Source organism: Phoca vitulina, unplaced genomic scaffold, assembly GCF_004348235.1.
Source record: "Phoca vitulina isolate PV1807 unplaced genomic scaffold, GSC_HSeal_1.0 scaffold2, whole genome shotgun sequence".
Classification (NCBI taxonomy): domain Eukaryota; kingdom Metazoa; phylum Chordata; class Mammalia; order Carnivora; family Phocidae; genus Phoca; species Phoca vitulina.
Genome location: NW_022589705.1, coordinates 70,408,207 through 70,435,214, shown reverse-complemented (window position 1 = coordinate 70,435,214; position 27,008 = coordinate 70,408,207). Strand labels below are relative to the sequence as shown.

Below are 27,008 nucleotides of genomic sequence, written 5' to 3'. Positions count from 1 at the left end.
AATCTAACAATATTTTCCCACATGGTTTGTGCTTTTTGGATCCTATTTAAGAAATTCCTCCTTATTTTGATATCACACAGATATATTTCCTGAAAAATATTTCGAGGCCTTTAATCCATCTGGGATTTATTTTTGGATATGGTTTGAAGTAGAAACCTAATTTTATTTTTTTCCTATTGGAAAAAATTTTTTCAGCACCATTTCTGGAAGAGTTCATCCTTCCCCTACTGATTTGTAATGCCCACTGTTATAAACCACCTTCTCACGGAACTAGTCTTCATTTCAGCTTCATAACCTTTGCTTATGTTCCTTCTACTGGGGATGCTTTTCTCTCGCTCTTTAGATAGCAGCTCAAGTGTCATCCCTCTCATATCTAGGTTATGTCTACATGTATGTCAGGCCCGGTGACTCCGTGACTCCAAAGAGTCTGGAAAGGCTGAGGCAGGTAAGAGTGAGGCCAGTTGCTTCCAAGCTGTTGCCAGGGCGGCTGTTAGGAAGGCCGCCGAGAGGAGGAGCACCCTGAGTCCCAGTGACGGAATCCGGTCGGCGCCCGCGTCGCCAAGGAGTGCGTCACCACGTGCGGTCGGCCGGGGGCGGGGCCAGGTCTGAATCACGTGGCTTGGTTGCCTACGCGCTGCTGGGCCGTGGGAAGATGGCGGACGGAAAGGGAGACGCCGCCGTCGCCGCCGGGGCCGGGGCTGAGGCTCCGGCGGGAACGGGAGCCGGAGACGGAACCGAGACTGAGTCCATGGCTCGGGGTCATCGCCCTGCATCTCCGGCGCCGGGAGCCCCGGGACTGCGACCGTGTCTGTGGCAGCTGGAAACAGAGCTGAGGGAGCAGGAGGTGTCGGAGGTCTCATCTTTGAACTACTGCCGGAGCTTCTGCCAGGTAAGGGGCTGACTGGCTGGCTGAGGGCGGCGGGGTGGGGAGGCCAGGGGAAGAGGCCCCCGGATCCGTTGCCGCAGCCGGGGCCGGGCTGAAAGGCGCCACCTTCGTGTCTCGCCGCGCCCCCGGGCCGGGAAGGCCCAGCTTGGGAAGCTCGACCGCTGGCCCCCCTTCACCACTGCCCGACTTTGGCCACCGCCAGGGCGGGTTGCGCTGGGCCAGACTGAGAGCCCGGAGGGCGCCGGCGGCTCCCTGGAAGGGCCGTGCCCTGTCGCCGTTGCCTGTCCCCCTGCCGGGTGGTTGGAGCGCCATTGCCTCCTGAGAGATTGATTGCTCGTTCCTGCTGGGAGATCCTTTTTTGAGTGCATTTCTCCAAACTGGAAAACCTGGGTTTTCCTGAATAATCCGGAGATATGTGTTGGGGCCAGAGACTTATCTTTGGAGTCAACGTCATGTGGGCCCCTAAAAGGTCTGACAGTTGGCTTTGAAAGGCGTCTAGGGCTTTCTCATTAGGGATTGTGGAGCCCATTGGTTTTTTTTTTTTCTTATTTTATTTTATATTTATTTATTTATTTTTTCTTTGAGGCGGGGAAAGGGGAGATTGTTAAGCTCTTCTTTTCGCCTCTTCTGTATTCCTTTGAGGATTGTGCTACCAGGAATGAGGCTGTGGAGCCTTGTAGTGGTTATTACGGTCTTTGAGTAGAAGAGGATTGAGAAAGATGTGGAGTGTGGTCTCTTTTGGCAGTGGTATGACCATTTCTGTGCTGTAGTGGGTCCTAACCCGTGGTTACATATTTATTGGTATGTTTAGTTTGGTCTCCATGGCCACTTCGAGATTTTTCTCTATAAATTTAAAGATACACCAGTATTACTTCTCCTGTTTGTTCTACCAGGTTTCAGGGCAACCCTCTGCTCCTCACCTGGTGTATCTTAGAAAATGCAAAATAATAGTAGTATGTTGGTACTTGGACTCTTGATGAGTAGTTGAGTGTGCTACATAAATTGCAGTGTTTCAAAGTTGTAATTTTAGGGGACAGTTTGCTCTGTTGGTCCAATGGAAAATAAAAAGTAGACTTGCTTGATTGCTTTTCTTCATCCACTCTGCTGAGCCAGAGACATCTCACCTCTTCAAATGGAATTTTGTCCTTGCTAATACATTGTATCATTATAGTTTTTATGTATACACTCTGCAGCATTTCCCTGCACTAGGAAGTGTTGAGGTGTAATTGTTCTTTGCTTCTTCCCTAGTAGTGAACCTTCCTACTTTACTACACACATTTATTCTACAAACTTTTACTGACTGCATTGGATGGTGTCAGGCACTTTACCAAGTGCTGAGGAAATGAGTAAGACAGCACTTACCCTTGATGAGCTTACAGTTGGGAGGAGGTGATAGAAATAACAGTATTTCCAAAAACTGTTTTGGTAATGATGGAAAAGGAGGTGTTGTAGAGACAGTGGAGAGGGGAAAGCCATCCTGGGACATCCTGATGGGAACGACAGTTAACTAGTAAAAATAAATTAAAAGTTTAACTATGGGTTGTAGTTATGAACTTAGAAGTAACTGGGAGAGGCCACTTTAGATAGGGTGGTCCAGGGAGCCCCTATGTCTGAAAGGATAAAAATGAGTCATGGGAATGTTGGGGGAGGGGAGGAGAGAGGAGCGGAGCATTTCAGCGCCAAAAGGTAGAGATGAGAAGGAAAGTTGAAGCTTTGGGAGAATGGGGAGCCAATTGGACAAGGAGGAGGAGTGAGGAGGAGGACCGGAGAAGAAATGTGGGTTTGGGGGAAGCCTTCTTAGCTTGTGTTGTTATCTTAGAAAGATAACAAGAATGGATGTAACTAGTCAAATTGAAGCTTGTCAGGGGATACCATATATGTATTTTTTTCTTTTTTTTTTTTTTTTTTTGTTTATGCCTGGTGCTTTCAGCTTTCATCTCATTTTAACAATGTTTTAATATCTTCAGTCTTGGTGACACCTAGAAATGTAAGGGCACAGAAGAATTTAGAAGGAAAGTACTTTTATAATTTTTTTCTATGAGTTTTCCTTTTGGCCTAAAATTTTTCCCAAAATATTTTTTTGGACTAATAAATGAAATAAGAAAGAAGTTCCTGTGATGACGATATGTTATAATAGGAAGCACATTGGATTGAGAGCTAGTTGGGTCCTAATTGTGACTCTACCACTTATTAGCTAATAACCTTGGGCAAACCGTGCCTGTGGAATTTATTTTGTTTTCTGGCCTTTATCTCCTTATAATGCTTTATACAAACAGTAGAATAGAAAGTTTATATACAACTCTTCACAGTATTTGTCACAATATTTTTGTCACTTTTTTTTTTCAATAGCCCAGATAAAATCAATTCAGGGTGTCCTTGTTCATAATTTTATGATGAAGGAGGAACAATATCACCATTCAAATTTGGTTGAATAGCTCTTGGTTTCACATTTGAAAGGCAGAATAAGATTTATTCATCCACTCACTGTGGTGTGCCTGACATCACACTAAGTGCTAGCCATAGGAACATGCCCTCTAGGAGCACTTAATATGTAAAGATAGGTAGCTTGGCTTGTGCTCTCTGGGATACTTAACTACCACAAAAGTATTTTCATCAGGTATTTAGTTTTTTGGGGTTTTTAAAAGATTTTATTTATTTATTTATTTGAGAGAGAGAGTGCGAGCACAAGCAGGTGGCAGGGCAGAGGCAGAGGGAGAAACAGACTCCCCTCTGAGCAGGGAGCCGATTAGGGGCTTGATCCCTGAACCCTAGGATCATGACCTGAGCCGAAGGCAGATGCTTAACTAACTGAGCCACCCAGGTGCCCCATCAGGTATTTAGTTTAGAAGTGTTCCAGAGACTTAGATTGTACCAAGTAGATCCCTCCTGCAACAGGCTGGGACCATATTCTCTCTAGCTCTTGCAGTATGGCTCTATCTTTGGAATTGCACCAAATCAAGAAATAAACCAACATATGAAAGGATAGAGAGCTTGTCTCATTCTGGGCATGTTTTCAATTTTCAGAAGTTTGTGAAGATGATAAAAATGAAACTTCAGAAGTAATAGTTACTAAGAAAATGATACTTAGATGAACTTGTATTCAGTGAACATTTGTATTCAGTGACAGTGGGATATGGCTTTTCCCTCCTTTCCCTTAATTCCTTTTCTGAAAACATTGTCTTCCAAATGGTGTGGATAAGATTAACTTCAGAAAACAAGTCTTTGTTTTGTTGAAAAATTGCTAGTATCCTCTCAAGTTTCTGCTATATTTGGGGCATCATGATTCCTAAAGTTTTACAACTGGTAGTTTCTTTGTAATACATATTTTGAAGGTTTTTTAAGTAACATTAACAAACTTGAAATTATTGGATGAATGATTATACTTTGAGAATACCAGACAAAGTAGTTTTATGAGTAAACCTTGTTTATATGAAACAGTTCTAGGTTCTAGTCTAATAGTGACTTTATAGATTTTTAAATGTTAAAATAAGTAATTACAGTATATATTTAAGTTTCTCCTAGGTCAGTGACTGAGTACAAAGGGTCTAAATAGATAGGCATACTGGCTTCACCATTTAAGCTAGAGATGTGACCTTGGTATGTTACTTTCTTTAACCCTTAGTTTTCTCATTGGCAAGTAGAATAATAATAGTACTTGTTATCCATGTAAATGTATTGTTGTATGGACTAAATAAGATAATCTGTAAAAAACAATGTTCCCGGAATTGTCGAGTTGCCCAGATTTCTTAACTTTAGAATAAAAAGTCTTCACCACCTTACCCCCAGTTTACTTCTCAGCTCTTAACCAAGCCAGTCCCATCACCATAATCCTACTCTTATTTAGGGGTACTGTACTTGGGGTTTTTGGACCAAAATGTGATCTCAGTTACTCCTGTGATTAAAATTTTGCCTGTGAATTTCCAAGTGCGTTATTTTGGGAAAGGTGATCTTAATTTTCATTTGATTCTTCAAGATCCAAGGCCTGTCTTAGGCTTTCAGTAAATATTTACCAACTGCTTGATCTCCAAAAGGATAGAATTGCTACTTTTACAAGATCTCAGGTCATTAAGCATTCTTTCCCTTTCACTGTGCTGTTCTGTCCTTTTCTCTCATTTTCTGTAGGGCAAATTTTCCTTGTTTAGGGCCAGTGCAAATACCACCTCCCCTGTGAAGCTTTCTCTGATTTCACTAGATAAATTTCCTCTTAGATGTTTGTGTTCTTTTGACACTTTGTACATACCTATGCTTTTAACTCTTGCTTTTCTTGCTGTCACTGTCTTAGTTCAGGCTTCATAATGTCGGTGGAGCAATGTTTTCACTAATTCTCTTGCTTTCTGACTGGCTTCATCTACAGTCTATTTTGGTATTCTTTCTAAATTGTAAATATAGTCTCATTAGGCACTATATTCCCTAAAATTCTTAAATAGTTTCTTTTTTTTTAAATTTTATTTATTTATTTGACAGAGACACAGCGAGAGAGGGAACACAAGCAGGGGGAGTGGGAGAGGGAGAAGCGGGCTCCCATGGAGCAGGGAGCCCGATGCGGGGCTCAATCCTAGGACCCTGGGATCATGACCCGAGCTGAAGGCAGACGCTCAACGACTGAGCTACCGAGGCGCCCCTTAAATAGTTTCTTACCCCAAAGACAAGATAAAATTCTGACTTACTAGCCTAGCCTGGCAGACAAAGCCTTTTAGAATCTGGACACTGCCTCCCCCTTTACCAGCTCCCAGCTCCCACCTTTCCAGCTTCTTCTTTTTTTGGCAGGGCGGGGGGTGGGGGGGAGTCTACCTTCACTACAGTATCCATCTCTCAGTTGGCCTAATTAACCTCAAGGTCCTCCCTTCCCCATCTGCCTATTTATCTTTTAAGAACAGGTTCAGATATTAAGTCTTTCAGAAGTGTTTTCTGATTTCAGCAGACAGAATGAGGTGATTCTTTCACTTAATGTACATCTTTTATGTAGGTGTGGTACCTGAATAGTTGTTTCTATTTTTTGTCTCTTGTTATTGACTAGTAAACCAACCTGAGCAGGGGTCTTGTTTAGTCTTTTTTGTATACTTGGTACCTAGCAATTAATACAGTGCCTGGCATAAAACTAATTTGTTGAATGAATTATATGTAGAACTTCATGATATACTCAAGAGGTAAGTACTTCAAAAGGAACACTTGATGTAAAATCTGGTATGTTAAAAAGCAACTTTATCATAAGAAATTACTGTAAAGGAACAGGAGAGGACACTTGGCTCATTTCTTGGAAACATAACTTGTCAACTTAGCCTACATTCATATAATAATGTACACATTTACATCGGTGGAATGAGTAATGTTGTTGGAGGGAGAAAATTGGAGGCATTATAGTATTGAGGAAGAGTTAGCAACCTAGTAAGATAACAGTTTGAAGATGTTGAGCTGGAGAGGAATCAGTCTTCCTAACTCCTTGAGATTGGTGGTCATGAAAACTCGAGCTCTTGCTCTTTATTTTAAAGGATTTTTAATTCTTTACCTTTTCTTTTTTGTGCTGCCTTCTCTTGGGAGATGTCTAGAGACTAGATGACAGGTAGTTATAATGGCAGAAGCTAGCATTGCACTGCATTATGACCAAAATGTAATTATAAATGTGACTTGTGAAGCAGTGAGAACTTTGGATGCTGTCATGTACTTGGTACCACCCAGTCTCTTTTATAGTAGTGATTCCTGTGTCTACCTGTGGATCATGCTCTTCTGAACAATGTTAATAAAAAGTCTAATACAAAGCACCATTTATTTCAAGCCTGCAAAGGCATTGGTAAACTAAAGTGTGCTTTGTTTTCACTTAGTTGTAGACACCTGTCACCTCTCCCAGAGGCCTTCTTGACTATCTTATCTTAACGCTTCCCCATCTTCCAACTCCTTAACACTGCTTTCTGTTTCTTTAAATCACCAGCTATTATCTGATGTCTATGACAAATATGTCTGTCTGTCTGTCTGTCTCTGCATCTGGAATGTAAGCATCATGAGGGTGTTGACTCTCTTGTTTACCCAGTGCCTAGAATTGTCGCTGACACTTACTGGGTATTCAGTCAAGATTTGTTGATCTTTTATCTCCTCCCTTCCTTAAATCCCTGACTAGACTTCTTGAGAGTAACAAGTCTTACCTGTCTTTATTAAGAAATAGGGACATGTTTTGGTTAGCCAGTTTATGTTGCTTCCCAGTAGGGATCCGGTCTTATTCTTTGTTATCTTGATTACTAAAGAGTAGAAATTAGGGCGCCTGGGTGGCTCAGATGGTTAAGCGTCTGCCTTCGGCTCAGGTCATGATCCGGGGGTCCTGGGATCGAGTTCGAGTCCTGCGTCGGGCTCCCTGCTCAGTGGGGAACCTGCTTCTCCCTCTGCCTCTCTCTCTGTCTCTCATGAATAAGTAAATAAAATCTTTAAAATAAAAGAGTAGAAATTAATTTTATTTATGCTTTTTAAGAATTTCCCATGGTTATCTATATTCCACAAATATTTAAAGTAAAGCCCCCCCCCCCTTTTTTAACAGGGTTTGCTTAGCCAGATTGAAACATTCATTTTGGATATGATTGACATCAAACTTGAAAACTTGTACATAGATAAGGGATTGGGCAAGATGGTATAAAAAGATCCCTCAAGCTTTCATTGCTCACTAAAGCCAGCTTATAAGCCATTATGTGAAAAATTAGAGGGACTGTTTATTTACTTATTAGTCAATCTTTTATGTGCCAAGCACTCAGGTAGATGGTATTATTTTCTTTTTTTTTTTTTTTTAAAGATTTTATTTATTTATTTGGCAAAGAGAGAGAGTTAGTGAGAGCAGGAACACAAGCGGGGGAGTGGGAGAGGGAGAAGCAGGCCTCCCGCCAAGCAGGGAGCCCGATGCGGGGCTCGATCCCAGGACCCTGGGATCATGACCTGAGCCGAAGGCAGACGCTTAACGACTGAGCCACCCAGGCGCCCCTAGATGGTGTTATTTTCATTTTACAGATAGAAAACTGAGACTCAGGGAAATAAAGTAACTTCCCCAGGGTCACACAGTTAGTAAGCTGTGGCAGTCTTCAGACTCCTAAGTCCATGCTCTTTTTCCTATATCAGCATTTCCTAAACTGTGTTTTGTTCCATGAGTTCTGTGTATTAGTAAGTACTTCTTGAAGTAAGGATTGTATGTTCATATAAGTTGGGATAAATGTTTTTTAATGTGTCGTCTTATATATGTTAGGATGCACTGTGAGTCTCCTAGAGAGCATTAAGTGTTGTGCAGCATTTGCCAAACTTAGCCGGTCCAGAACATTTAACATTTTGCCGTGTTCTAAACCTGGTATCACCCCCTATCATATGTTTTTCTTTCATTATAGCAAAGTAAATCACTGGGGAAGAGTGGATTGCTTTATGTCTGCATACCACTGAATTTTGATTCCCCAGTTTCAGCCTAAAACATGACTATGAGCTTTTTATGAAAAAATTTCCCTTCAAAGTTTTTGCAGGTTTTGAATTATACTTACTGTCCCATATGAAAAATATTTCCATGTATTGTAATTTTTTGGAAATTGAGATTGAATTCTATTTCAAACCTATCTTTTTTTTTTTTTAAAGATTTTATTTATTTATTTTGACAGAGAGAGAGAGAGACAGCAAGAGAGGGAACACAAGTGGGGAGGTGGGAAAGGGAGAAGCAGGCTTCCCGCAGAGCAGGGAGCCCGATGCGGGGCTCGATCCCAGGACCCTGGGATCATGACCTGAGCTGAAGGCAGACGCTTAATGACAGAGCCACCCAGGCGCCCCTATTTCAGACATATCTTGAGTTCAGGGTTATTCATTTAGTTTTACTTGTATTTCTGCAACATAGCTAGCTGGAGAACTACAAATGTGTTTGTCTATTTCTTCTCATTTTTGTGCTATGTTTGAATTCTTTAATATGTTTTTTTAATGCCTTGCTTGTCCTTTTTTGGGGGGGATCTATTAGGTTATTGTGCTGACATTTGATTGCATAGTATTTTTACTCCCAAGGAAATAGCCTAAGCGTGTAACATTAGCCAGCACAATAATGCTTTATTAATACGGACACACGTAGGAATTATTACGTGTATGATAGATATGATAGAATGAATGGCCTAGTTTTGAAATTGCATTTTTATGATATATAGTTGTATAAAATAGGCATATTTTTAATTGTGCTTTCATTTTCTTTAGTTTGCTTTTTAAATATGTATGCTTAAAATATATAAGGTATCTTAAAGTAATAAAACTCAATATGGGGGCCACTAGGTGGCTCAGTTGGTTAAGCGTCTGCCTTCGGCTCAGGTCATGATCTCAAGGTCCTGGGATCAAGCCCTGCATCAGGCTTCTCCCTCTCCCTCTGCTCCTCCCCCCCACCCCCCACCCCTGCTCGTGCCTGCACACACTCTCTCTTCCTCTCTCAAGTAAATAAATTCTAAAATCTTTTAAAAAGCCTAAATATTTACATTAAAAATTTTTTGTGATTCTTATATGTGCTCATTCTAAAAGCTTAAGACAGGATGTATAAATGAAGAAAGTGAAACCACTATGTAATCTCACTGGTGTTTCAGTCTGATTTTTGGAAAAATATGTATACAGTATGTGTGTATATATAAGTATTAAAATTAAAAAAATTTTGAGTATAGTTGACAGCATTACATTAGTTTCAGGTGTACAAAATAGTGATTCAAATTCTCTATATGTTATGCTATGCTCACAAGTGTAGCTACCATCTGTCACCATACACGTTATTACAGTGTCATTGAGTATATTCCCTATGCTGTCTTTTATTCCCATGACTTATCCATTCTATAACCAAAAGCCTGTATCTCCCACTCCCCTTCACCCTTTATTTCCATTGTCCTACCTCCTCTTCCCTCTGGCAACCATCTGTTTGTTCTCTGTATTTATATGTCTGATTCTCCTTTTTGTTTATTCATTTGTTTTGTTTTTTAGAATCCACATGAGAGTGAAATCCTGTGTTATTTGTCTTTCTCAGTCTGCCCTATTTCACTTAGCACCATACCCTCTAGATCCAACCATGTTGTCACAAATAGCAAGATCTTATCCTTTTTTATGGCTGTGTAATATTCCATTATATGTATGTATATGCATTTGTCTGTTGATGGACACTTAAGTTGTTTCCATATCTTGGTTATTGTAAATAATGCTGTAGTAAGCATAGGGGCGTATTTATCTTTTTGAGTTAGTGCTTTTGTTTTCCCTGGGAAAATACCCAGAAGTGGAATTATTGGGTCATACCTACTTCTATTTTTACTCCCCCCTACCCCATTTTTACTTTTTGAGGAGCTTCCATACTGTTTTCCATAGTGTGGAAAAAAATTTGCTATACCAATTTACATTACCACATGTACAAGGGTTCCTTTTTTTCCCCACATCCTCACCAGCACTTGTCATTTCTTGTCTTTTTGATTGTAGCCATTCTGATAGACGTAAGGTGGTATCCTTGCAGCTTTGATTTGCATTTCCCTGATAATTAGAGCTGTTGAGCAATTTTTCATGTGTCTGTTGACCATATGTGTGTTTTCTTTGGAGAAATGTCTGTTTAGGTCCCTTACCCATTTTTTAATTGGATTATTTGCTTTTTTGGTGTTCCGTTGTATAAGTTCTTTTTTTTTTTTTTTTAAGATTTTATTTATTTGACAGAGAGAGACACAGCGAGAGAGGGAACACAGGCAGGGGGAGTGGGAGAGAGAGAAGCAGGCTTCCCGCTGAGCAGGGAGCCCGATGCGGGGCTCAATCCCAGGACCCTGGGATCATGACCTGAGCCGAAGGCAGACGCTTACCGACTGAGCCACCCAGGTGCCCCGCCCAGCACCATTTATTGAAGAGACTGTCTTTTCCCTATTGTATATTCTTGCCCCCATCATCATAGATTAATTGACCACATAAGCGTGGCTTTATTTCTGGGCTCTTTTTTCTGTTCCATTGATCTATATGCCTGTATTTGTGCCAGTATCATACTGTTTTGATTACTACAGCTTTGTAAAAGCTTTCACAGCTTTGTGAAATCTGGAATTAATGCTATCTCCAGCTTTGTTTTTCTTTCTCAAGATTGCTTAAAGATTGGAATTTTTAATTGTCCAAGCAATTCATAAATACATTCTGATTGTTTAAAAAAATTAGAACAATGTAAAAGAAGAGAGTAAAGGATGAAAACTGTCACACCCTTATACTTCAGTATTATGTTTTTCTAGGTTAATAGTTTTCTTAGGTTAACAGTTTGGGAATGTATACTTACAGAATTTTTCTATATATGTACATATTTTTAGAAAAATAGTGTCGAGCTTGTATATTAACAATATATTACAGACATCTTTCTTGTGGAATACACACATTTACTATTTTAGAAAAAACTGCATAGTATTCCATTGAAAACTACCTTGATTTTAAATTCTGCAGGTAGCAAAGCCTTCAACACTTTTTAAAAAATAAAATTATTTATTTTTTAAAGATTTTTATTTATTTGAGAGACAGAGAGAACACAAGTGGGGGGAGGGGCAGAGGGAGAAGCAGGCACCCTGCTGAGCAGAGGGAGCCTGATGCGGGGCTCAATCCCAGGACCCTGGGATCATGACCTGACCCAAAGGCAGCCGCTTAACTGACTGAGCCACCCAAGCACCCCCTTCAACACTCTTTTTTTTTTGACAGAGAGGGAGGGAACACAAGCAGGGGGAGTGGGAGAGGGAGAAGCAGGCTTCCCGCTGAGCAGAGAGCCCCATGTGGGGCTAGATCCTAGGACCCCGGGATCACGACCCCAGCCTAAGCCAGATGCTTAAGGACTGAGCCACCCAGGCGCCCCTCAACACTCTTTTAACTGAAAAAAAAAAAAATTAACTATAAAAGCATGCTCAAAATATATAATGTTATAGGAAGGCTTAAGGAAAAAAGTAAAAGCCCTCTTCTGCCCCCTCAGTCCCTCCAGTCACTCCCCAGAAGAGTTAAATCTCTTGTGTATTCTTAAAAACTCAAATCTGCAGTTTAGGTTTTAATTTAATATATTGAGAACAATTTTCTATATCAACACATGTTGAGCATGTATCATAATTAAGCCATTGTGTTCTTTATTGTTATCATAAATAAGGTTGCATTGAACATCCTTAAACATTAAGCAGTGGTTATTAATACCTATAGCATAAAGTCTTGGAATTGAAATTACTGTGTTAAAGAGAATGTTTATTTTAAATTTTGCTGGATACTGGCTACAAGAAGTTGCATATGTACTCCTATCAGTAGTGTTTGGGAGTCCCTGTTTGACTATATCCTTGGTAACTCTGGTGTTACTAAACTTTTTAATATTGGCCAGTCTGATAGTGGCAAATAATTGCTCTTATACCATTTTACTAATTTTCATTTTAACAGCATTTGCATGCTTTTTCACATGTATTAGATATTTGAATTTTTTCCCTTTTGAGGTTTGTCTTTACTTTTTTTTTTACATACCTGTATTTTAAAATGTTACTAGTTGAAAGTCATTAAAATGTGATTGTTTAATCATTGAGTGTGATCATGTAATCTTTTTTTTTTTTTTTTAAAGATTTTATTTATTTATTTGACAGAGAGAGACACAGAGATAGAGGGAATACCAGCAGTGGGAGTGGGAGAGGGAGAAGCAGGCTTCCTGCCGAGCAGGGAGCCCTATGTGGGGCTCGATCCCAGGACCTGGAATCATGACCTGAGCTGAAGGCAGACGCTTAACGACTGAGCCACCCAGGCGCCCCGATCATGTAAACTTAAGATTCCATGCTGCTTTGAGGTTCTCAAGACGCATAGTTAGTTGCAGCCTAACCTGAAGCCATTGGAATATATGATACAAATTAGTGATTGATTGTTGCTGTGAGAAATGTCCGTGTACTCATTTCCAGCAAACATATATTGATGTTTTATATACCAGTGCTACTAGACTCTAGGAAGACTAAGTCATACCTGAATAACTGGAAAGACCCTAATGCTTTCCATTAGCTAACTTTTTTTGTATTGTTATTTTGATAAGTTTTCAAATAATGTGCCACTGAGTGGATGTATGACCTTGGGCCAAATCAGTTTGTTTTGGGGGCTTCAAATTGCTGCTTAAATGAGATAATCTCACTATATCAAAAACTAATGATGTATTGTATGGTGACTAACATAACATAATAAAATAAAATTTAAAAGAAAGGGAAAAAAAATGAGATAATCTTTAAGGTTTGATTCTCCTTCAAAATTATATAATTCTGTTGATAAACATTTGCTAAGGACTATTTTCTAAGTCGTCTCCAAACATTTGTGTATCCTTATTGAAATAAATGAATAATAAATGTTTTATTTATGCAGTACCTATGTTATAAGCAATCACAGAAAAATATAAAAGTGATGAAATTTTTGGGGCGCCTGGGTGGCTCATTCGGTTAAGCATGTGCCTTCGGCTCAGGTCATGATATCAGGGTCCTGGGACTGAGCCCTGCATCAGACTTTATGCTCAGCGGGGAGTCTGCTTCTCACTCAGCCCCTCACCCCTCTCCTGCTCTCTCTCAAATCTTTAAAAAAAAAAAAAAAGTGATAAAGTTTTTGAAAATCATTTAAAGTGTTAATACTATATTTCTGCCCCCAGTGGGATATTACTTATCCCTCTAGTATAAATGCCCACACAGTGGAAACCACTCTACTAATTTGAACTGAAGTTATTTGTTTACATTAGCTATGTTCATTATCCTTATTTGGCTTTTTCCTTCAGAGTGAAATCTTTATTTCAGTGTTTAAGGGACTTGCTAAATGAGAATATTAAATGTAGAACAAAATTATCCCATAAAGATCTTACAGTAAATGTGGATACATCAGATTTGGTCAGTCTTATGTTTTATTGTCTTATGAAATGGATAGCATATTCAATAGAAAGTAGATTTGAAGTTAGGCGATTTCACTCTAAATCCTCATTCTAGGGGCGCCTGGGTGGCTCAGTCCGTTGAGCGTCTGCCTTCGGCTCAGGTCATGATCCCAGTGTCCTGGGATTGAGCTCCCTCCTCTGCGGGGGGACCTGCTTCTCCCTCTCCCTCTGCCTGCTGCTCTCCCTGTTTGTGCTCTCTCTCTGTCAAATAAATAAATAAAATACTAAAAAAATAAATCCTCATTCTAACATTCTTGTGACCTTAAACATTGCCTTGGATCTTTTTCTTGTTATAAAATTTGGGGGTAATGGAAAGTTCCCCGATAGGTGGTTGTGATTATCAAGTGGGACAGTATAACACTACCGTGAGCATAGGTTTTGGTAGCAGATAGGTACCCAGTGTGTCAATTTCTTTATTTCCTTTCCATCCTGAATAATGTTTTTTTTTTTTTTTAAAGATTTTATTTATTTATTTGAGAGAGAGAGAGAGAGTGAGCATGAGAGGGAGGAGCGGGAGAGGGAGAAGCAGACTCCCCGCTGAGCAGGGAGCCCGATGCGGGACTTGATCCCGGGACTCCAGGATCATGATCCGAGCTGAAGGCAGTCACCCAACCAACTGAGCCACCCAGGTGCCCATCCTGAATAATGTTTTAAAGAAGTATTTCATGGGGCGCCTGGGTGGCTCAGTTGGTTAAGTGACTGCCTTCGGCTCAGGTCATGATCCTGGAGTCCCGGGATCAAGTCCCGCACCTGGCTCCCTGCTCAGCGGGGAGTCTGCTTCTCCCTCTGACCCTTCTCCCTCTCCTGCTCTCTGTCTCTCATTCTCTCTTTCGCAAATAAATAAAATCTTAAAAAAAATTAAAAAAATTTCATGGAGGGCAGCTTTCCACCATTTTCCTGTTGATGTACAGCTCATTGAAAAAAAAAAGTTTCCTAGATGTTTATAGAGCATTTGCAGTATGGGTTTAGATTCAGAGAGCCTGTGATGAGCTTTGTAGACTAGAAGTGTAATTTACAGTAAATTTTTTTTATGTTGAAACAATATGGATCCATATATAGTGGATGTAATGAGTTTGACCTGTTGTAACTAACAGATCATTCTATATACAATTTTTTGGATTCATTTGATTATTGGTTTTAACTTGGTTTATTGTTTGGCATTTAAATTATGTATTTCATTTTATTGAAATCCATACATATCAAAAGTGATTTGAATTTGTAACACATTGGGTTTGAGTCCCTGGGTAAAAGGTGGTCATGTTTTCATAATCATATGTTTGAGGGAAGAACTTTAGAAGTTATCTTGTTCACTCCCTTTCCAGCTTAAAACTTTTAAGGGGAAAAGATGTAGGCTGAGGATCAAAATATAATATCAGTAAAATTCTGAACATTGACATATTTATTTGCCACCAAACAAAATTCATGGCTAGTGCATCATTAATCTGATGTGAACACCCACCTAAAAAATAGGATCTAACCATTTCCTTTTAAAAATTCCCAGAAGTGCAGTTTGGTCAACATTATGCTGCTCTCCTTTATAGGATTTGAATGAAGCAGTGAGAATCTGGAACCAAATAAGTTGAATTTGTTTTATTTATTTATTTATTTTTATTTATTTAGAACTTTTTAAAAAGATTTTATTTATTTGAGAGAGAGAGAATGCATAAACGGGGGGAGGGGCAGAGGGAGAAGGAGAAGCAGACTCCCTGCTGAGCAGGGAACCTGACATGGGGCTCAATCCCAGGACCCCAGGATCATGACCTGAGCTGACGGCAGACACTTCACCTACACTGAGCCACCCAGGCACCCCCGAATTTTAGTATACAGTTGTATTTTACTCTCATCAAAGATATGTATCTGAAAAACTGTCTTAATCAAACTTCAAAAATAAGTTAGCAAATCCTTTAATAATAGTACAAAGCATCAAAAGCAAGTAATTACAGAATACCTGCTATATACTACTCAGTATGCTGGGTTCTGGTCTACAATGATGAAAAAACAGATGTGTGTGGTTCTTGCCTTCCTAGTTTATTGTCTAGTGGAGAAGATAAACATTAAACAATTTTTATGTTATCTTTGCTTATTGATACAATAGAGCCGTAGTCAGTGTTTGATTATTTATCCACCTTCAAATTAGTTTGTCCTTAGGTAAGAGGAGCGTAAGTGAGACAATTCCATGCTTAATGATTGCGTAATAATTTTGAGGTCTAACATAAATGGTTTTGAATAAACATTATTGTTCTTTTCCAATTGGTATAGATTATAAAGAAATGATTTTCCATGCCACTTTTCTATAGTCAGCTTCATTGGTCTTGGTTGCCAAACTAAAAAATTGGAAGCAAGTATACAGTTAAGAAGGGAAGACCTTACTAATTTAAGGGAGGTAGGAATGCCAGAAATCTTTCATATTTTAGGTTTGGAAATGCCAAAAAATAAGTACCCTTTGAACGTTCCCAAACCATAAGATATTTGAGTCCAGGAGATTATTACAAAGAATTGGAAAGCTTTTGTTTATGTACCTAAGGCATTTGTACCAAATTATTTATAGGGGTTATTTGGAGGTGGGGAATTGGGAGTGGAATTAGGTGGAATACAAGTGTGATTTTTCACCTCTTTATTGCATACAGAATTTTAAAGTGGTAGGATTGCAGGTGAATTTTACTCTTTTGTTGTATTTCAGTATTTTTTCAAATAAAATTTAAACAGATGATAAGGTAGTGCTATATGTATTAGTATAAAAGGATATCCAAGATATAAAGCAGTGATGTATCGAAAAAGTTTTGAAAGAATTACTAAAGTGTTAATGTGTTGCATGAATTAGTGGGACATTCACTTTGTTTCTTGTATTTTTATATGGTTTGTACTTAACCTGTTACCCTTTTATTTTTATTTTATTTAAAAAAATATTTTTAAGTAATCTCTACACCCAGCAAGGGGCTCAAACTTACAACCCCAAGATCAGGAGTTGTATTCTCAACCGACTGAGCCAGCCAGGTGCCCCACCTGTTAACCCTTTTAAATTAATTTTCATTTTATCAGCTGTTGTTTCAGTACTTGTCTTTGCTTCTCTCCCTCCTCTCTGTTTCCCTAGCCCTTGAGTCTTTTTCTCCTTTTACTCCTTTACTTTGGGTCTGAAGGAATACCCTCTGATAGCTTTCTGAGATCTCTCCTGTCTCTTGTTTGTGTTAGGCTTGGTGTAAGAATCTAGGTTGAAAACCAGTTTTGCTCAGAACTTTGAAGCATATGTTAAAAGTCAAATACCTCCAACATACAAAGCAGTAAAGAGTGTATAAAATGAACATGACCTAAGAAATTAAATGATGAAGCTACCTATGTACCCTTTCACAGATTCTTTTATCTCCCACCACCATCCTGATTTTGGTATTTAATCATTCTCCTGCATCTCTTTACTTAGCATTTGTGCATTTTAATACAGTCTGTAGTATTTTATGTATTTTTCAGCTTTACTTAAATGCTGTACTATATGTATTCTTCAGAAGCTTTTTAAGTTCAACATAATGGAAAAATAAATTCAACATAATGTTTCTAAGATTTATCTATATTGGTATGTGTAGCTTTGGCACATTCGTTGTTCAGTGGCGTGTAGTGTCTTATTATGTAAATATATTATAATTCATTTGTCCATTCTTTTATTAATGGATTTAGAGGCATTTATTTACATTAACTGTTGGGGTGGACATCTTTCCAATATATCTTGATACATGGGTACAAAAATCTCTTCAGGGTATATGCTTAAAGTGGAGTTTCTGGGTTCATATATAGGCCTGCCTTCAACTATAATAAATACTGCCAAGTTATTCTCCGAAGTATCTGTAGCAGTTTATGCCAGTTACCAGTGTATGAAAGTTAACATTGCCCCACATTCTTGCCAATACTCAGTGTAGTTAAATTTTAGCCATTCGCGTGGGTGGACTGCGGTATCTCATTGTGGTTTTAATTTTTTTTCCTGTTTACTTGTAAGGAGTTACCCGTTTAGTTATATTTATTGCTATTCATATTTCCTCTTCTGTGAATTGCTTTTGATTATCTTTTAGTTGGGTTATTTGCCATTGTATTTTATCTAAGATTTTATTTTTAAGTAATCTCCACACCCAACATGGGGCTTGAACTCAGAACCCCAAGATCAAGATTTGCATGCTAAACTGACTGAGCCAACTAGGCACCCCTTATTTGTCTTTTTCTTTACCTTTTTTTTTTTTTTAAGATTTTATTTATTTTTTTGTGAGAGAGACAGAGAGCGCACACAAGTGCAGGGAGGGAGAGGGACAAGCAGAGCGCGGAGACCAATGTAGGGCTCAGTTTCACGACTCTGAGATCATGACCTAAGCCGAAATCAAGAGTTGGCCACTTAACCACCTGAGCCACCGAGGATCCCTGACTTTTTCTTTCTTTTTTTTTTTTTACCCCAACTTCTTCTTTACAGTTTTTATGAAATTATGTATGTTAGACATAAATCTTTTGCTGGTCATATACCTTAGGGTTATCTTCTCTCCAGTTTATCGTTTCATTTTTTATATTTATGCACCAAAGTTTTCTATTTTTTGCAGTAAAAATTATAAATCTGACAGTTGAAAAAAAAATTTATTTAAATTCCTTTTATGATTTTGTGTACTTTTGGCCCATATGTCTTCATTTTATTTTTGGTGCACCTAGTTGGTTTAGTCAATTAAGTGTCCCACTCTTGATCTCAGCTTAGGTCTTGATCTCGGGGTCGTGAGTTCAAGCCCCACATTGGGTGTGGATCTCTACGCCCAATGTGGGGCTCGAACTTACAACCCTGAGATCAAGAGTCACACATTCCACCGACTGAGCCAGCCAGGCGCCCTGTGGCCCTTATGTTTTTTAAAAACAGTGTTGTTCGGGGTACCTGGGTGGCTCAGTCATTAAGCGTCTGCCTTCAGCTCAGGTCATGATCCCAGGGTCCTGGGATCAAGCCCCACATTGGGCTCCCTGCTCAGCGGGAAGCCTGCTTCTCCCTCCCCCCTCCCCCTGCTTGTGTTCCCTCTCTCGCTGTCTCTCTGTGAAATAAATAAAATCTTAAAAAAAACCCAGCGTTGTTGAATTATAATTGACATACAATAAACTGCTCGTAGTTAAAATGTTCAATTTGATAAGCTTTGGCATATCCAAACACCCATGAAATCATCACCATAATCAAGATAATGAGTATATCCATCACCCCTAGAAGTTCCTTCTCACTCCATTGCATTTCCTCTTTCCCTACCATCTTGCCACCATCACTCAACTATTGATCTGCTTTCTGTCTCTATAGGTTAGATTGCATTTTTAAGAATTTTATATAAATAAAACTCTGCAGTGTCTTTGGCTTCTTTCACTTAGTATAATTATTTTGAAATTCAAGTTTATATTACTAGTTAATATGTTTTCTTGCTGGGTATTGTATGGTTCTGTCATGATTTGCTCATTCACCTGTTGATAGACATTTGGCTTATTTCTAGTTTTTGGCTATTACAAATAAAGTAGCTGTGAACATTTATGTATGAGTCTTTGTGTGGACAAATGCTTTCTCTTGGGTAAATACCTAAGTGGAATGGCTGGATCACATGACAGGTTTTTCAGAGTAGTTGTATCATTTTACATTCCCACCAACAATGTGTGAGAGTTCTAGTTTTCCACCTCCTGATCAACACTTGGTGTGGCCACTCTTTTTCATTTTAGCCATTCTAGAATTAGTGGTAGCTCTTTGTGGTTCTAATTTACATTTCCCTAATGACATTTTTATTTTATTTAAAGATTTATTTATTCATTTGAGAGAGCATAGGGCAGGGGCCGGGCAGAGAGAGAGGGAGATGCTTAACTAACCATCCAGGCCCTCATTTTTTTTTTTTAAGATTTATTTATTTATTTTTGAGAGAGAGAGATAACCCATGCGTGGATGTGTGAGTGGGGAAAGGGGCAGAGCGAGAGGGAATGGGAGGGAGAGAATCTTCAGCAGACTCCCCATTGAGTGTGGAGCCTAACATGGCTTGATCTCGCGACCTTGAGATCATGACCTGAGCTGAAGTCAAGAGTTGGATGCTTAACTGATTGGGCCACCCAGGTGCCCCACTAATGACTTACTATGTTGAGTACTTTTTCATGTGCTTATTTGCCATCCTTATATCTTTTTTGGTGAAATATCTTTGCCCATTAAAAAAATGGATTGTTTGTTTTCTTGTTGTTGAGGTTTGAGAGAGGTGTGTGTGGGGGTCTGTTTCTGGACATAAACCCTTCATCAGATGTGTGTGTGTGTGTGTGTGTGTGTGTATGTGTGTGGGGGGGGGGGTTTTTTTTTTTTTTGCTTTAGATGGCAAAGAGTGGGCAGAATGGGGATGGTGATTTGTATCACTTCTAAGTTATATACATTCTGACTCTGGTTCACTTGGGACTCTCTGGAGGGAACATCCTTGGCCATGACACAGATTTCATTGTAGTGATGTGGCCAACAGGGAAAGCCTGAGGTGCTGTGTACCTGCTTATAGGGAGCAAATCACAAGGATAAACTGAGGTGGGTGTCACACATTCTGGACAGAAGTGTTGGTGAACTCATGTGAGATACTGTCAAGAACTACTAGGAAATACTGGGTAAGACAGGAAAGAAAAGTCCTACATAACTAGGTGGGCACAGGAGCAGCCAAGCCATGGTTAATTTCTATTAAGTTGATCCCTTCTATAACACAGAGTTGATGGGTCAGGGGAAAAAATGGAATCGAATATGTTCTTTGCAAAAATACTCTCCTAGGCTGTGGCTTTTCTTTTTATTCTCTTAACAGTATCTCTTGGAGAACACAAGTTCTTAATTTTGATAAAGTTCTATCTATCAACTTTCTTTTTTATGAATCATGTTTTTCATGTTATATATAAGAAATCTGCCTGTCTCAAGACTACAAAGATTTTCTTCTGTTCTTTTCCAGAACTTTGTTTGAGGTTTTACATTTCGATCTATGATCCATTTGGAGCTAATTTTTGTGTATTGTATGAGGCATGGATGGAAGTTTTTTGTGTTTTTAAAATGAATATCTAAATGTTCCATATCTTTTGTTGAAAAGACTGCTTTCTCATTGAATTAAGAAATTGCCTTTGCACCTTGTTGAAAATCAATTAGCCATATGTATGTAGGTGTATTTCTGGATTCTCTTCTGTTCACTGATCTATTTGTCTACCCTGATGCCATTATCCTACTCTTGTGTTGCTTTTTTGAACAGAAAATATAATATGAAAGCAATATTGCACATAGAGATAGGAAGTAGGATGGTGGTTGCCAGGGGACTGAAGGGAGGGAGTAATAGGGAGTTATTGTTTAATAGGTTCAGTTTCAGTTTTGCAAGGTGAAAAGAATTCTATGGATGGATGTTGGTAATGGTAGCACAACAACATAAATATACATCATGCCACAGAACTGTACTTTTAAAAATGGTTAAGATGATAAATTTTGTTACGTCTTTTTCTTTTTTACTGTAATCTTTTATTAAAAGCTGTATTGTACAATGTCTAGGGCAAAATGAATACTCAGTTTCAGTTGACTGATTTTAAAGTAATCAAGACCCAGAGAGGTTAGCTGGCAAATGATGAGGGTAAGAGGTTTGAATGCACAGCCACAGGGCATATTATTTCACTATTTTACACAGCTACGTCTGAATTGTAATACTTTTCACCAGTGTGATAAAGCTTGGATTTTAAAATCTCCAAACTTAAAAAGTATTCTAGATCAATCCTTTTATTAATAATAATGCACTAAAGCAGAAATGGGGGATGTTTGAATTTATCCTCTCCTTCTCACCATCTTCCTGTTGCATGCTCACCCACTTAGGTTTCTTGAAAGTTGCTAATCGAAAATCTCAAGACGTAAAGTTGACTCTTTTTTGGGGTGCTTTTTAAATTGTAGTGAAGTGTGTATAATATAAGATTTACCATTTTAAGCATTTTTAAGTATACATTCACTGGTGTTAAGTATATTCCATTGATATGAGACCATCACCACCATTCATATCCAGAACATTTTCATCTTCCCAAACCAAAACTCTGAAGCCGTTAGACACTAATTCCCCATTCCTCCCTCTATCCAGCCTCTAACAACCATACTTCTTTCTGTCTCTAAGAATTTGACTGTGGTACCGCATATGAGTGGAAACATACATTATTTGTCTTTTTGTGATTTGCTAATTTTACTTAGCACAGTGTCTTCAAGATTCATCCATGTTGTAGCATGTGTCAAATTTCCTTTTTTTTTCTTTTTAAGATTTTATTTATTTATTTATTTGTCAGAGAGAGAGAGAGAGAGCACAAGCAGGGGGAGTGGCAGGCAGAGCAGGCAGAGGGAGAAGCAGGCTCCCCGCTAGGCAAAGAGCCCAATGTGGGACTTGATCCCAGGACCCTGGGATCATGGCTTGAGCCCAAGGCAGACACTTAAGCAACTGAGCCACGCAGGCGTCCCTCAAATTTCCTTTTTTAAAAAAGATTTATCTTAGAGAGAGTGGGGGTAGGAACAGAAGCAGAGGGAGAGAGAAACTCAAGCAGATTCTGCCCTGAGCGCAGACAGAGCCCAACGCGGGGCTCAGTCTCACAACCCTGAGATCATAACCTGAGCTGAAACCAAGAGTCAGAAACTTAACCGACTGAGCCACCCAGGTGTCCCAAGTTTCCTTTCATTTTTAAGGCTGAATAATATTCCATTGTATGTTCATACTACGATTTGTTGATGGATTCTTGGGTTGCTTCCACCTTTTGGCTATTGTAAATAGTGCTGCGATGAACATGGGTACAAATACCTCATCACATCCCTGCTTTTGATTGTTTTGGATATATATCCAAAAGTGGATACTGGATCATATGGTAGTTGTTTTAATTTTTGGAGGAACCACCATGACATTTTCCACAGTGGCTGCACCATTTGACATTCCCACCGGCAACACACAAGTGTTCCACGTTCTCCATTTCCTTGCCAGTGCTTGTTATTTTCTGTTTTTGGTTTGTTTTGTTGTTTGATAATAAGCATCCTAATGGGTATGAAGTGGTTATCTCATTGTGATTTTGATTTGCATTTTTTTTAAGATTTTATTTATTTATTCAGAGAGAGAGCACAAGTGTGGGGGAAGGACAGAGGGAGAGGGAGAAAGAGCATCTCAAGGAGACTCAGCACTGAGCATGGAGCCGATTCAGGGCTCAATCTCATGACCCTGAGATCATGACCTGCGCCAAAACCGAGAGTTGGGACGCTTAACCGACTGAGCTGCCCAGGTGTCCCTGATTTGCATTTCTTCTTCTAATTTGTTTTTAAAGATTTATTTATTTATTTTAGTGAGAGAGAGTGTGAGTGAGCATGAGCAGGAGGAGGGGTGGGGGGAGAGAGAGAGAGAATCTGAAGCAGACTGCCCCGCTGAGTGTGAAGCCCAATGCAGGGCTCGATCTCATGACCCATGAGATCATGACCTGAGCTGAAATCATGAGTCAGGCACTCAGCTGACTGAGCCACCCAGATGTGCCACCCCCGATTTGCATTTCTTAATTAGTGATGTTAAACATGTTTTTATGTGCTTTTTGGCCATTTGTGTATCTTCTTTGGAGAAATGCCTATTCAAATCCTTTGCCCATTTTTAGTTGGGTTGTTTGATTTTTTATTGTTGAATTTTAAGGCTGCTTTATATATCTTGGATATCAATCCCTTAGCAAATACATGATGTGCAAATATTTTCTCCTGTTCTTTGGATTGCCTTTTTAGCATGTTGATAGTGTCCTTTGATGTATAAAAGTTTTAAATTTTGATATAGTCCAATTTGTTTTTTACTTTTGTCACCCATGCTTTGATATCTTACTCAATAAATCATTGTCAAGTCCAATGTCATGAAGCTTTTCCCCTGTTTTCTTCTAAGAGTTTTTAGCTCTTACATCTGTATTGAGTTAATTTTTGTATATGGTCTAGGGTAAGAGTCTAATTAATTCTTTTGTATATGGGTACCTAGTTTTCTCAACACTGTTTATTGAGAAGACTGTCCTTTCTCTCATTGAGCGGTATTGACACCCTTGTGGAAACTCACCGTACATGTAAGGATTTATTTCTGGGCTCTCTATTCCATTGGTCTGTATGTCTGTCTTCATGCCAGTATACACTGCTTTGATTAATGTGGCTTTGTAGTAAATTTTGAAATCAGGAAATGTGAGATCTATAACTTTGTTCTTCTTTTCAAGATTGTTTTGGCAATTCAGGGTCCCTTGAGATTCCATAACAATTTTGGGATGGATTTTTCTATTTCTGCAAAAAAAAAGTGATTGAGATTTTGATAGGGATTGCATTGAATCTGTAGATTGCTTTGGGTTGTATTGGCATCTTAACAATAGTAAGTCTTCCAGTCTGTGAACATTTCCATGTCATGTCTTTCCATTTATTTGTGTCTTCTTTCATTTCTTTCAGCAGTTTTGTGGTTTTCAGTGTGCAAGTCTCTTTGGTTAAGTTTATTCCTAACTATATTTTTGATGTTACTATAAATGGAATAGTACTTCCTTTTCAGATTATTCATTGTTAGTGTATAAAAATCAGCTGATTTTTGTGTGTTGATTTTGTATCCTGCAAGTTTGCTGAATTTGTTTATTCTCATTGTTTATTTTTAATGTGGAATCTTTATCATTTTCTACATATACGATCATGTTATTTGCAAGCAGTGGTACTTCTACTTTCTGTCAAATTTGGGTGCCTTTTGTTTCTTTTTCTTGCCTAATTGCTCTCACTAGGACTTCCAGTATTGCGTTGAATAGAAGTGATGAAAGTGGGCATTTTTTTTTTTTTAAGATTTTATTTATTTATTTGACAGAGACAGACACAGTGAGAGAGGGAACACAAGCAGTGGGAGTGAGAGAGGGAGAAGCAGGCTTCCTGCGGAGCATGGAGCCCGATGTGGGGCTTGATCCCAGGACCCTGGGATCATGACCTGAGCTGAAGGCAGACGCTTAACGACTGAGCCACCCAGGCGCCCCCGTGGGCATTTTTTTTTTTAAGATTTTATTTATTTGTCAGAGAGAGAGCACAAGCAGGGGGAGCGGCAGGCAGAGGGAGAAGTAGGCTCCCCACTGAGCAAGGAGCCCAATGTGGGACTCGATCCCAGGACCCTGGGATCATGACCTGAGCCGAACGCAGATGCTTAACCGACTGAGCCATCCAGGCCATCCCTTTTTTCCCCGATCTTAAAGGAAAAGCTTTCAGTCTCACCATTGAGTAAAATGATAGCTGTGGGTTTTTCATCTAAGGATCTATATTATGTTGAGATAGTTTTCTTCTATTCCTTGTTTGTTGACTGTTTTTTATCTTGAAAAGTTGTTGAATTTTTCAAATGCCCTTTCTGCATTAATTGAAGTGATCTTGTGTGGGTTTTTCCCTTTATTCTGTTAATGTAGTTTACATTGATTGATTTTCATGCACTGAACCATCCCTGCATTCTAGGAATAAATCCCACTTCGTCATGGTATCTAATCTATTTTAATATGCCATTGATATTAGTTTACTAGTATTTTGTTGATTTTTTTAAAATCAGTGCTTCTAAGGGATATTGCTATGTAGTTTTTTGTAGTCTTTTTCTGGCTTTGGTATCAGAATAATGCTGGCTTCATAGAATGAATTAGAGAGTGTTTCTTCCTCTTTGATTTTTTTTGGAAGATTAAAGTTAACTTTTGGAGCTGTCCTCATCCAAGCTCTCTTCCTTACTGTTATTGATAATTCAGATGAAGATACCTTATAGATGCTATGGTAATTTTTAAGATGATCTCATAAAAGAAATATATGAAAATTTTACTCAACTTCACCAGTAAGGATTGTAAGTTGAATAAACACAATAATTGTATTTCCCCTATCAAGTTGATGCTCAAAAAATTGTATTTAGATTGTAATATACAATAATTTTGACAGCTTCCAATCTGTCACAGTCTTAATACTAATAATAGGAATGTAAATTGGAACATTTTCTGGAGCAGAATTTGGCACTATGTGAAGCCTTAAAAATAATGCATCCTTTGACCCAGCAATTCCATTCATAGGATATTATTCTGAGAAAATTGTCATGGATACATGGAAGAAGTTAGAGCAGTGCTTTCAACATTATAATAATGCAAAGTTAAAACCATGATGTCCAGAAACAGAGAATTCGGTAATAAATTGTGGTGCACATACAAGGCTGTGCAGCTATAACATACTGAGGTTGGAGAAAATTTTACAAAATAATGTGTAGTATAATTCCACTAAAATGCTTCTATTTAGGCATTATAAAAACCTCTCAAACTTAATATTATCTGTTAACAGTGGTCTGTTACCTGGATGGTAGTATGGATTCTTGATATTTTTATTTCTACTTCTCCATCTCTCTATTTTTTAAACAGTAAGTGATACTAGTTTTATGACAGAACAATAAAATTCTGTTAGAATTCAAAATGAAATGATGTAAGAAAGTGTAGTTAAATCTTATGGCAGAATCAGTATCTAAAAATAATCTTGGTAGGCTGAGATGATGGACTGAATCCAGTGAAATTTAATCAGGATGGATGAATTAGGTAAGTACAATAGAGTAATAAGTCATGTTTCTGGGTTTAAAAAACCAACTATAACCAGTATGGAAAGTGTGAGGTGGGGCCCAATAGCAACATATGTGAAAGACTTAAAGGTTTTAGTTGACTTTAGCCACCTTCTGTGTGTGAGCAGCCAGCCATTTTCCTCGCCTTCTTTTTCATCTCACACCAGGCTTAGTCTCTTCATGGGAAACCTCCAGTGTTTCCTCACTGAATGATGTTAAGTCTTGTCACCATTAGACCCCATTTGTTTTAGTCATTTCTGACTTTGTTCAACATTGCTATTTGGAGTCCTGTTCCTCTTACTTTTGCTTATTCAAACTTGACCCATATTTCAGAAACCGAACTTAGTCTTGCTGGAAGCCTGTTTGTCATGGTGTGGTCACATTTTACTCAAATATATTTAATTCTGGGACTTTTGATGTGTTGAGAAATTAAAATCAGTAAGGTTTCTCGCTTTATGTGCAAAATTTGAAAAATGCAAATCCTCTTCTATTATTAAAAGTGACATAATTTCCTTTTGCCATAGGACATGTAGCTTTAATGATAAATACCAGATACCTTTTTTCATTTCTTTGTGAACCACCAGCATGTGGGGTGTCAATCAGCACCATTGCCGCAGAACCTTCCCAGAAGCCGTCACTTTAATGATTCTGCTTGCTGCAAAATATTAAAGAT

The 27,008-nt window shown here is 38.7% G+C and overlaps 1 protein-coding gene across 1 annotated transcript in view; it reads left to right on the top strand.

The window, feature by feature from the left end:
• The first annotated feature begins 636 nt into the window (after positions 1 to 636).
• The window catches only part of RLF (RLF zinc finger), a 90,023-nt gene continuing 63,651 nt past the window's right edge, over positions 637 to 27,008 (top strand). Inside the window, exon 1 of the mRNA XM_032432003.1 lies at positions 637 to 889. Within this exon, the coding sequence (XP_032287894.1) occupies positions 653 to 889 (237 nt within the window). The 5' untranslated portion in view covers positions 637 to 652. The remainder of the gene's footprint in view (positions 890 to 27,008) is intronic.